The sequence below is a fragment of the Parasteatoda tepidariorum genome, chromosome X1 (genome assembly GCF_043381705.1).
Source record: "Parasteatoda tepidariorum isolate YZ-2023 chromosome X1, CAS_Ptep_4.0, whole genome shotgun sequence".
Classification (NCBI taxonomy): domain Eukaryota; kingdom Metazoa; phylum Arthropoda; class Arachnida; order Araneae; family Theridiidae; genus Parasteatoda; species Parasteatoda tepidariorum.
The window spans coordinates 62,528,947-62,541,367 of record NC_092214.1 but is presented as its reverse complement, the minus strand read 5'-3'; the positions used below and the strand labels follow the sequence as shown (position 1 = coordinate 62,541,367).

Sequence of the window (12,421 nt, the reverse complement as noted above, 5' to 3'; positions counted from 1 at the left end):
ATAATTGTAACTGTATAAGATTTAATGTAACAATTATTATTGATTATAATACATATCAACTGACAAGATTTCTGATTATTATTATTATTCAACAAACTAATTAAACAGAAATGATAGCTGATTTTAGTAATTTAAAACATATTTAAAAACAAAATATTTTATTATTACTCAAACATATGTGACAATAAACACATATAAAAAAATAATCAATTATTCTTGTTAAGTGCTACAGTTGTAGCAGATTTGGCTGATTTTAAAAACTTTTCATCAAACACTTGTCTTTAGCAAGGCTGAATCATTTGGGACTTGGCAATCAAAATTGCCTGCAAAGTAGACGCATTCATGCTACCCCTAAACTCAGTCTTATTTTTTTCGCACTAGACTAAAAAGTCTTTCACAGGCTGCATTACTGTGAGGAAATGTTAAAATTCCTAACATCACCCGTGATAATCTCGCATATTTTGGTTTTCCTGGAGGACCTTTCTCTTTAGAGAGTTCTGCCCACTGCTTATCAGCTCTTTCATTATTTATAGTAGATTCAGGACATTTTTCAAGCTGATAGGACAAAAACTCTAACTCGAGAGTATCAACTGCATCAAAATACGATTCATAATTTTCTTTAAGTAGCATAGAGAGAGATAAGTCAATAAAATATTTCACAGATGAAAATGTCTTCTCAGTTTTTTTAGACATATCAGCAACTTCAGCATGTTCTAATTATAAAGGAAATTAGCAATTATATAATCACAAGATGCACCGAAGTATTTTCTCACATGAGAAAAAAACTCTGTTCTCTCTTTGTTAGAGTTCTTTAATGGAGTCCTTGCATTCAGAGCCAACAACTAACTCATTATCTCTTTTTTGGTTCTCAAATATGTTATACCTAACATCAAATACAGAGTTTGAACTGCTAATAACACTTACCTTTACAAATCTACTTAATAATTCAGTGAAAAAATTTGCAAGTTCACGTTTTGTAAAACATATCTCTGAAAAGCAAACTCTATATAGTGCTTATATAACATTTGTATTATGAACTTAAAAACAATATTTAGTCTATTTTTATTCTGTTATTTCATGAATAAATATTCCAATCCAATTCATTTTTTTACTCAGTATTATTAATGTAAATGCATGCATTGTGTTTGAATGAATGCATTGTGTTTGAATGAATTGTGACAACGTTGAATAGATTAGAACAATCAATGGGCAAACCAGGATTTTGCATAACATGTGGCAAAGTTCGACATTGTAAAGAAAAAAATCTCATTTTTGAAAAGGGAAAATTAAGCACTTTTTAAAAACAACTAATAAAAAAAAAGCACCTTTAAGAGCTTTTAAAAAAAAAATAATAAATGAACACCTTTAGGCACTTTTTAAAAACACTGTGCACCATGTTTACATTAATATAAACATTATCTTTCTTGAGCAAATAAAATAAACAAATAAAACTATCACTTGCTTTTAACTTTCTTACCTCAAATGACAGAACATAACTGTTGAATATTTCGTCTAATGAAAGGACATCTTTTTGACTTTCAGTTAATCTTGCATCACTTGAATCAATATCATAAGCTGTTTGCAAGCACTGAACAGCAACTAAAAAACAATTTAATAAATTTTGACATCAGCTAGAGAAATAGGCATTAAGAATGTTCTTAAATGACCAATCCATATAAATTTTAAGAAATCTTGTCAAAAAAGTATTCACATTAGGGTTATAAATTAATATTTAAAAGGGGAAAATACAAAAATATTATACAAAAACTAACAATAATTGTTGAACAATAAATGTAATGTTGATGACAAACAAAACCAGTTTCAATGCTTTGTGAAACTTGGATCACCTTTCTACTTTCCAACTACAGTAATTTCCGGTGGACAGGCCGCACCCGCAAAAAACATTGCTAGAAATTTCAATTTTCATCTTATAGGCCGCACCTCCGTAAAGCCCACACTCTCATTTTTTTTTCTCGATCGATCATCAATTTTTATCAAATATCACATGCATGAAAATATACTTAAAAAATAATAATCTTTAAAGCATTAACTCTATACTTAGAAAGCAGTTACTGATAAAAAATAAAAAAATTATATACACCCTTATTATACAAAGAAAAAATTGAGAATGATACTTACTTACAGAAGAAATATGTATAACCAATCAAAATCGTAAGTTGAGAATGTGTATGCGATGAAAAATAAACTGATCACAAAATAAAAATAAATCACCATTTTTCTTTTATTTACTTTTCAAATATTTCTGATCATATATTTATTCAAAACTGTTGAAATTGGATTCTTCACTGTCAGAACAAAACAAACGTTGTAAATCATCATCTAGTTCATTTTCTATGTCATCTTTATCATCCGACATCAAGGAAGGAACATCTTTCATGCAAATGAGCGTAGTAGTATGATAAAAGAAAGAGAAGGAAATGTATGAATGGTATTCTGTAGAACAAGTAGGGGAAACGAACTAAATAATTTGAAGATAGCAGTGCAATATGTTGAAATACATTCGGCCTCCCTTCCCACATTAGGTTACCTTATTGCAGGTGCAACCAGGAAGAATAACTATTTCATTCGCTAGTTACAATAGTAACGGTCAAATGTAACAGCAGCCTTCAAAATGAAGATTCTTCAGTGACCTTCAACCTTCAGTAAAGAAAATGAATAGTTAAAAAGAAAATGAAGTGCTAAAAAGAAAATTAATGATCACGGCAGTCATAGGAGGGGCGGAACTTGCGGAAGGATTCTATGATGTCCAAAATATTTATGACATCAACAACCCAACATAAATTTAGTGTTAGTAAAAATAAAAATGAAACACTTCCCTCTCCTCTTTGGACTGTGAAATTCGGAAGGGAGAGATAAAATGTTTCGTTCTTTCTCCCCTCAACCCCCTGCTATTGTAAGCACAATGACTTGTGTGAGGAAGGGTTGGGAACGACGACAGAACATATGGAAAATTAAACAAATTGTTCTTTCGATCACTAGTTGTAGACAGAAGATTTTAATTTTTTCTTTGTTTTTCATTTTGTTTCTAAAATTTTATTTATTACTAAACTGTTCTTTGGTCTGGGTTCATTCTAGCTTCATGAAAAAAGCGATAAATTCTGAAAAGAACACATTTCCTCATAATCAATAAAAAATCAAGGTTCTAAAGAAGGATATCCAATTTTAAAAATAAAGTTCTTATTGTTTATCATTAAAAAATTTAAATCTTTTCTATCCAAAGCAGTTAAACATTAAAAAAAAATCGTTTCACTACTTCGTAAGAGAAATCGTTAAAAACAGAAAGAAACTACGATTGCACTTTATTCACAAATGAAACATTTCAAATGAGACAAAATCTTTTGTCTCGAAATCTTAGGCTTCAATTATTTATTTTAAATCTATATATCAGTGATAAATAAGTTCATAGATAATGAAAATAATGAAGTATTGAAAAAGTTTATTTTTAATTTTTAGATGATGTAGAAAATGCTGAAGTAAACGCTACAAAAAATTTTCTTACTGAAATTGATTAAAAGATTAATTGATTGCTTACTTTCAAGAAAAAATAAAATAAATTATCGATTTCAATGTCAAATGAATTTAGAAAATTTCAATAGTCAAATTACAGATGGTCAGGATCTTACTGCACAAAAATACTATTAAAACTTCTAATTTGATCATATATTAATAACTATTACTTATGCATGAACAATATTAGGTTTAATAAAAAGTTAAAAAAAAATTCCATTTCAAATAAGGTAAATTATAGCAAACAAAATATCCATTAAAGTCAGGACTGTCTACCCACCCACCTGTCCAAAAAAAACTAATCAACCCACATTTAGTGGGTATTTTTAAAAAATAACAACAAAAAAAAGGAGTTGGTCTGCCAACCTTTTTTTTCTTTCTGTTATTACTACAGTTATCACTATAATTTCACACATATTTAAATATTTTTCTCAATTTCCTCAATTTTAAGCAAATAATCTTGATTAGATGCTAAAAAGTAGAGCAAAACATTTTTAATACATTTTTGAAATTTTCATTTTATGGAAACATATTATATTTCAAAGAATAAAAAATATTTTGACATAGCAGAAATGGAACACACTTTGTATTTTACCAAAATATTTCAATCTCAATGATATCACATAATATAAATTTTATAAGAAAATTTCATAATTTACATGAATTGATGATATATTGGCACAGTAAAAATAAAATGAATGCCATATTTAATTTAGTTATAAGTTCTGTAATAGTTTCTTTTGGTTCTGCTTCACTCATTTAATGTCTTTAAACTTTAACAAGCTTTTTCAAGACCTTAACTGTTTTGCAGTTTGGACCAAGCATGTTCACTTGTAAAAAACCTGCATTCAATAGCTGCTGGCCAGCTAACTAAATCATAAAATGGGCAAATTATTTTGTTTTCTTCAACAGACTTTCATTAAATAATGAGTGTGGGTACACACTTGATCTTTTATTCTGAAACACAGAACTAGAATTAATCATTCAACATTTTTCTTAGAAATCCAATCCTCTGCTTCTTTCTTCCTGTATTTAGAAAGTTTTTTTCCATTGTATTTTGAATTCAGTATATTAGTTAAAAAATAGAAAGGAGTAAGGGCTTGATTACACGTCCTTTTAATTATTTTTTCATATAGGCTTAGAGTTCCATTGTCTGGTTGGTTTAAGTTCTGGTTCTGTGTTACTTTTCAAATAAAAAAATTTGTACAACTAATAAGTAATAATTAACAGTCATCTCATTTTTTGTATGCTGATAATGGTCAATCTTAAATTGTTAAAAATGAAAGAAAAGCTACTGGGGTGGTAAGAATATTGGGTGTTATTCTGATAGGACTAACTTTCAGTTATCACCAAACTTTGTTTTAAAATATCTATAAGACAGAGTTTAAATAAAATTAAATTAATTAATCGAAATTGAGAAACATTTTTGGCTATACCTCATCTAATAAAAATGAAATGAAGTGGCATAACAGTTTAATTTGTTTGTTAAAATTTATACTTAACTTATCTTAACACTGCATGCTGTTATAGATTTAGTAATAAAATTATATAAGATGAATTATATATGTTATAAGATTGTATACTAATAATATACATTGTTCTATACAAAAAATAAATTAAACCCCCAAAAACCCACCTGGGTTGGGTTTTTTTAAGTAAAACTCAGGTTTTTTCAGCCCTGATTAAAGTATTAGACATCTTACAACCTACCTTCTAAACTTTCTCGAGTATCTGGAGTCAAAGTATCCCGCGCTGATTCGTCTTTAAGGAATTTTATGATAGATATAACCAGTTTCATATTTGAGGGAATTGAAGCCATCTAAAAAAAAAATGCAAATCCATAACTGATGTTAAAATATTTAAATGGTAAAAAAACTAATAGTTATTCAAAACAATTAATTAAAATAAATAATAATAAATAAAAAATAATAAAAAAGCCTACTACAAAACTGATAAATAAAATATTGTTCTTAATTTTTGCATTACTTAATTAGAATAATCTAAATTTTCCAAAAACACAGTAATTACTAGGACCTGCTGCGGCAAAATAAAAATGCTACTAAAAACAAAAGTTTCCTTTCAGTATGTGTACTTTTAAATAAATGATAAAGATAAAAGGAGAAAAACTTAAACAGTTTTTCATGAGAAATACTAAATGCAATTTTAAAAAATGCAATACAATAAACTTTAGATAATCCGCGGATGGATCATTCTTGCTTCCTTTGTTTTTGTTGCAACGATAAACATGGATTTACAATTGAAAATTAATAAATTCATAGAGATGAAACTATTTTAAGAATTTTCAGAACCACATTCTAGCAACATTTATGTTTGTAGCCCAGGTATTCACAATTAATCAAATAATGGGTCTACATTTAAATATTGCAGCTTCAAAAGCAATACATAATAAGTAAAACCAAGCAAGGAAAAGGTGAAAATAGCAAGTCATTCATAAAGAGCAAAGTTATTTACAAGGATGGTATTTAAATTTTAATTAATAGAATTGGAGCCCATCAAGCAGTTTTTTCTCCTGGATCGTATTGTTGCTATTCAAAGCAATAATATTGAAAGCAAGTAAATAATTTTTTAATCATGGCTTCATACAATAAATGGTAATGAATTATCCTCAGTCATTTATTTAGTCAACATGTAACACATTCTTCAGGGGTCTGTCTAGTTTTTTCGCAAAGGTACCTATTTTGTGAAAATTTAGACATAATTCGTGAAAAATTAAAAATTATATTACAAAATCAATACAAAAACATGGTAAAAATACAGATTTATCGTTTCTTAAGGGATACAAAAATAAAATTTGAAGAAAAAGTATTTTGTGAAACTACCGTTTTTCCTAAAGTTGAATTTGTGAAACTTCCGTTTCACCTAAAATTGAATTTGTGAAGGTACCGCTAAACGGTAGTAAATTCGGCCTGGACAGACCCCTGTTCTTGGAACTCTTTATCAGTGTTATAAAATTTATAACTAACAAATGAGGATGGTCCCCACATAACACCCCTAAAGGAAAAAGAATGAAGCAGGGCTTTGAATAATTTATGGGCTATATGATTTCAAAATTATTTTCAGTTGTCTATTTTAATTTTGTTACTGATAAGAGCTTTTAAAAATGGCTTATGCACAGTTTCGCACATCATTTTTTGCTTTTTTTTTAATAGCGTTGAAATTTTTAAAAAATGCAAAAGAAAATGCGAATAAAACTGCTAATCGAGGGTATGTAATAATAGAAATTAAAATAATCATTTATAATAAAAATTTCATGATGTGTGTCTTTTTCAAACAATTTGCGGATAATTTGCGAATTTGCTTATCCACTCTTCATGGACCACGCAATTCCACGAATCTGGGAGTTTACTGTAGTTCTCAAAAATGCCGATATAAACAAAAGTTTTCATTCAGTATGTCAATTTTTAAATAAATGATAAAGACTAAAAAAGAGAAAAGGTAAATTTCCAGCAGTAACAAAAGGACAAAATCAATGTATTTTTGACTCTAACAAAAAATTTTAAACATATTTTTAATGATTAATATTTAGACTTTCATAATCTTCATAGCTAAGTAATAAAAATGACTAACCTAGGAATTTTCCGTTTATAACATTTCTTAAAATTTAAAAAATAGTAATGGAAGGCCATTTTTTCGATATGATTATCACATTATCATATTTTTCATTAAAACTTAGCCAAGCTATAAAAAGAAAAAAATTGGAAAAATAAGAATACATAAAGAAGGGATTAATTACTATAATTTGACCTATATTTCAGAAAATTAATTATATTAACCATAGAAATAAGGCACTTGTTAATGGTAACCAAATAACAAAAAGTTAAAAATGACAAACTTCAATTTACAATAATTTATTGAACTAGAAAAGCATTCTAAAATTTAAACCTACAGTTAACAGTAATTCACTCATCTTTTAAGGCATATTATAAAATTTAAATATACAACGAAGTCTTGAACCAGAGCCATCTGTTGTAATTTTAGGACTCTCTAATCTCTACATAATTTGATCAGAGTCTCGAGCATTTTTCTTCTTTCTCTGGAAACATAGTATCCTTCCTTCATTTACATGCTTTCTCAAACAGAATATTTCTATATATTCATCTACTATATGAAGTCTTTGTCGAACATTGTTCTTTTTTTTTATCTGTTTCCTTTTCATTTTACCAACAGAAATTGCCCAACTATTAATACATCCTTTGGCATATTCTCATAGCTTGGTGTATTTGACTCTTCTATACCTTCACCTGTAACAATATTTATAATAATTTGCCTGTTCTCTTTAAAGTGAAATCTTTTCAGTTTAGAAAAGAAAAGAAAATATTTACTATATTCAGTAAAAGAGTTTCTTACAGGTTTCAAGTAGTGAATGCTATATGTGTCTGGAAGAAAATGGGAATTATTCCCTCTTTCTGCAAGATTTGCTTTGAATTTATTTATCTCTTCTTTTGAAATAAATGCCACTTTGATATATTGGGTTGGTATTTTCTGCAGCTACTTTTGCAAATTCTTCTGCAGTTGTGGCCAATCTTCCAGCCAAGATTATTCCCCACACTAAACATTTTATAATACCACCAATACCATCAGCAGTCCCTTTCCCATGGCATTTTTAGTGGCAAAAAGTTTCAAGTTGACATTACACCATATTGTTCTAACATGAATTTAAATTAGTGAACAGATATTTTTGCTGAAATTGGCTTACGGCCTTATCACTCAAAAAATGCTTTATAATTGCAGAAATATAATTAACAAGTTATCAATTGAAACAGCAAGGAAGGTAAAAACAGTTACATTTCCGTGATCCATTTCATTACTTAAACGTATATTCAGTCCCTTTTTTTGTTCATAAGAAACGTAAATGAAAATCGTCACCTATTGATAAGTGAGGATTGCTTGATGATGCTAATAAGCAGCTTGGACCTAATTTTGAATTTTAATTGCAAAATTTTCTACTTGTACAACCACAGACCTTTCATTTGCTTCTTCTTTACTTTCTTCAAAGAATTTATGTTGCCTTTTGATGTAAGTGTGCTTTTAAGAAAATGAAGGCATTCTGTAACTGAGCCTTTATATCCTTCTTTTTACAGATTTTTCTTCAGTACATGATATATTCTTTTTTTTAACTAGGAGTTATTTCCATATAGTGATCTGATGCACCAACTACAATCGCCAAGGCGCTAAACAGACTTTAAACAGTAGTTTCCAAGATTTAGTGATTATTTTGTTCTATTTCTTTAAAACAAAACGTAAATTAATAATTTTAATAAAAAAATCGTAACATATGTAGATATATGTTTTTTAAAATATGATTCTCTTATCCACAATGGGCAGTCACGATTAATTGAAACCCGAACTAGAATAGTAATATCTAGTTTTTGAATAAAAATTATTAAACAGGTATAATACAAAATGTTCAGAGAACCAATCTTTTCAATTAAAATTTATATTTTCAATTCAATAACAAAATAGTTATGCAATTCAACAAATTAAGTGTGATCAGTGATAGGAAAAACATGAATATAATCGTAAAATCACACTATATTCATGTCTTTCCTCAAGCCGGTTGAATTAAATTAGAAAAAATAATTAAGCAATGCGATATTTGAAACATATAAAATCGGTACGAATCATCAAAATTATAAACTAATAAAAAGTGTTATCAGTTCATTTTTAAAATTCTGATAAAGTACTATGTATAAAATAGTTAAAATAATCTACCTTTATTGATAAATTTGAGTGAAATAAATGCAGACTATTTAAAAGTAAACGACTAGTAAAATATATGATTCACGAAAAAAAACAACTGAATTTCAGATTAAGATTACGATTAACATTTACACGTCTTATTTATTTTAAATTTTCAATTAACCGCGAACCGTAAATCATGAAGTTGGGAATTTCTACGTGAGGTAAGTATTGGTGATCAGAATGGGCTACAGGTGGCGTAGAGCAGACTCTCTTTCCATGGCAATACTTTGCATGATTTTTTCTTTAGCGTGTAGACCAGTGATTCTCAATCTTTTATTTGTGGCGGCACTTTTTTAACGATTTCGAAATTTGACGGCACACAATGAAAAAAAATAGTTTAAAAGTTGTTTACTTACCTATAATACACTNTGTCATGATCTTCAAAAAGATTAAAACCTTTTAAGTTAGGAAACTATGTGGAATTGAAAACTACATTGAACATAGCTCTAAAAGAAAGTGCCGTATAAATTTAAAAAAATTTTTTTTTTGAAAATTAAATACTAAAAATAATAAGAAAGGGGAAAATATTATAGTAAATCCCTATACAAGTGAGAAAAAGAAGAGAAGGAAGGGGGAGAGGCAAGATATGGAACCAGTCTTCCCAGATGGTGTATTCGAGTGTTGCGATAGCGAATGAGGTTTTTGGAAAGCCCCTGAATAAAGCTCCTAGGCAGTTCTAAATAAACATTGAAACAAAAAATTTGAATTAAAATTTAAGAGACCTATGTTTATTGCCGATTTTTGATTATGAAACACTTCCTTCAACTGTATTCAGGGACTGGATTGGAGAGCACCTTCGGTTTGCTGTGTGGTTGGAAGAGGAAACAAAAGTACCTAGTTAAAAATATGCCTTAAAAAAATTAATTAAAAGAGATGCAAACATTTCTGTAAACACAATACACTTTCATATTCTTAAAAATATAACTACTGACCCCTAACTACAAATTATAACTATAATAATAATTCGCGATCGCTACTTTCGAATACGCCATCTGGCGAGAAAACCGGATGGATGTCTTAACCCTTCCCTTTCCCTTACCTCCTCTTCTCATTTGTATAGTTTTGTTTTGAATAAGAATATTTTTGACAACTAGTTAACGTAATCAAATGCTTTAAAAAAGACAATTTGATGATTATTAATTAACAATAAGAAAACTGTTTGATCTTAGGGTATTGAAAATGAATTTGAACATTTAAGGAAGGGCCCCATTACCTTCAGTAGCTTAAGACTCCCCTAAGCTTAAATCTGACCCTGTTCTGCACTAACTAATTAGCATATTTGAAGTTACCCCATCACAACCATTGAGTCCTAGTGAGTGAATATTTGATCGTTAGATCAAAAGTTATTTAGGTTGTTTCGCTTACGTTTTGCACTTTGTTTTACGATAAATAAATAACTAAGAGCTTAGAAGTAATAAGTGTTTTATGAATAATAAGATAAATGACAAAATTTATAATTTAATACTTAAAATTCTCATCACTTCTTAATTATTCGTAAAATTTACTTGGTTTTGTTCGCATTCAATTCAGCATAAAACAATATAAAGGATGCAATAATTTTTTTTTCTCTCTCTAACGATGTCAAACGTTTGAATGGGTATTAATTCAAAACTGTACTTTTTAAGCATTATATTATAACTTTTAAACTCTTACTTTTATAAACTTTGTTTTGGTTTCACTTGATTAATTATACAGAAAAAAAAGGAAGATAAATGTACCTTATTTCTCTGGATAAGAGTTTCAAACGCGAAATCAATATAAATAAAATATGGATTTTTTTGCACTTCATGCTTACTAAATCCCTTATGATTTCTGAATTATTAGTCCTATCGACTTTGATTTTTGTGTCATTCGACTGAGAGGAAAAAAAATCATAGATAACAACATCTCACTTGTCTTTATAGTAGTGTTTAAAGGACCATTCACAAGGCACACACAGCATTCGATTGCCGAGGGAAAATGTAATGTAAGATGAGCTGCTCGTGCAAGCGTGAATCGCGATTATGTGGAATCGCAAATGCAAATTCCATGCTGTGAGGATGCTCCAATAGCCTTCGACCCTTTTGATCCCCCCTCCTTTTCAACAAATTCAAAATAGTAGCTAAAGCTCACTTCGAGGGAGAGGGAAAACTTCAGTTGCTAAACGAAATCGTAATTTTTTTTTTTCAATTTGATCTTTAAAAAAAAAAAAAACTAGGAAGCACACACGTTTAATTATAAAAATACTCATTAAATAGGGTGAAAATTTTTTACCATTGTCTAATCGTCTTATTTCAGGATTTTAATAGGAAACTTTGCTTCATTTTTCTAATAGCATCAGATTATTTGAGGTTTTCTGGCTGACAATTTTTTGCACCACTTGGTTCAAAATGTGAATGCCCATATATGCTTAGAAATATTTATCGAATATAGTCAAAATTATTTTTATTTGACCAAAAACAAGAAAGTTGAAAGAATGGAAAGCCATGCCGTCGTTTTTTTTGTTTTGTTTTTTTGACGTCATCTTTTGGTGGAGGACATCATTTACGTTGCAACATATGTATATATATATATATATATATATATATATACAGAAATTTTACCCGTCCCCGAGGACGGCTTCTCCACCACTGCACCCGTCCTCCTTTGAAACTAATCCATAGGCTCTAAATAAATAAAAACATAATTTTCTCTTATTTATTATAGCATCTATCTCTTATTTATTTCTCTTATTTATTATCTTATTTATTTTAACATGTGCAGCATATTGATATATATTTTTGAAGCTTAGTCGAATTTAGGTAAGTGTGATTTTATTCATGTTGAGATTTGCTTATGACGAGCTTTGTACGAAAAAAAATAACCTTTTTCAATAATACTTTGAGTATTTTGAATCTGAATTTGTTTTTTAAATGTAACTTCTGTTCCATAGCTTGCTCATAATAATTATCTGATGCAAGTACCAATCATTGGGGTTTCTTTTTTAAGGTTTCCCATGATCCCAAGTTTTAGAGATAATCTTTCCTTTCCTTGACCCCCGTTTTTTGTGTCAAATTTAGTTTTTATCAATATTTAATCCCTTACCTAGATTATATATATATATATATATATATATATATCAGACCAACAGTTATAGTATCACTCTTTCAGC

The 12,421-nt window shown here is 28.6% G+C and overlaps 2 protein-coding genes across 5 annotated transcripts in view; one reads left to right on the top strand and one right to left on the bottom strand.

Annotated features, from left to right (window-relative positions):
- The window catches only part of LOC107452623 (small glutamine-rich tetratricopeptide repeat-containing protein beta), a 37,447-nt gene extending 28,042 nt beyond the window's left edge, over positions 1 to 9,405 (bottom strand). For 2 of the 3 annotated variants that reach the window (XM_016069159.4, XM_071187667.1), the window contains exons 1-3: positions 9,262 to 9,402; positions 5,239 to 5,347; positions 1,478 to 1,599 (exon numbers count right to left, since the gene is read on the bottom strand). In XM_016069159.4, the coding sequence (XP_015924645.1) occupies positions 1,478 to 1,599; positions 5,239 to 5,347 (231 nt within the window). In that variant the 5' untranslated portion in view covers positions 9,262 to 9,402. Of the gene's footprint in view, positions 1 to 1,477; positions 1,600 to 5,238; positions 5,348 to 9,261 lie in introns of all 3 variants that reach the window. The other variant, XM_016069160.3, reaches the window with a different exon arrangement.
- The window catches only part of LOC107452630 (uncharacterized), a 479,485-nt gene that overhangs the window by 246,335 nt on the left and 220,729 nt on the right, over positions 1 to 12,421 (top strand). The window lies entirely within an intron of this gene.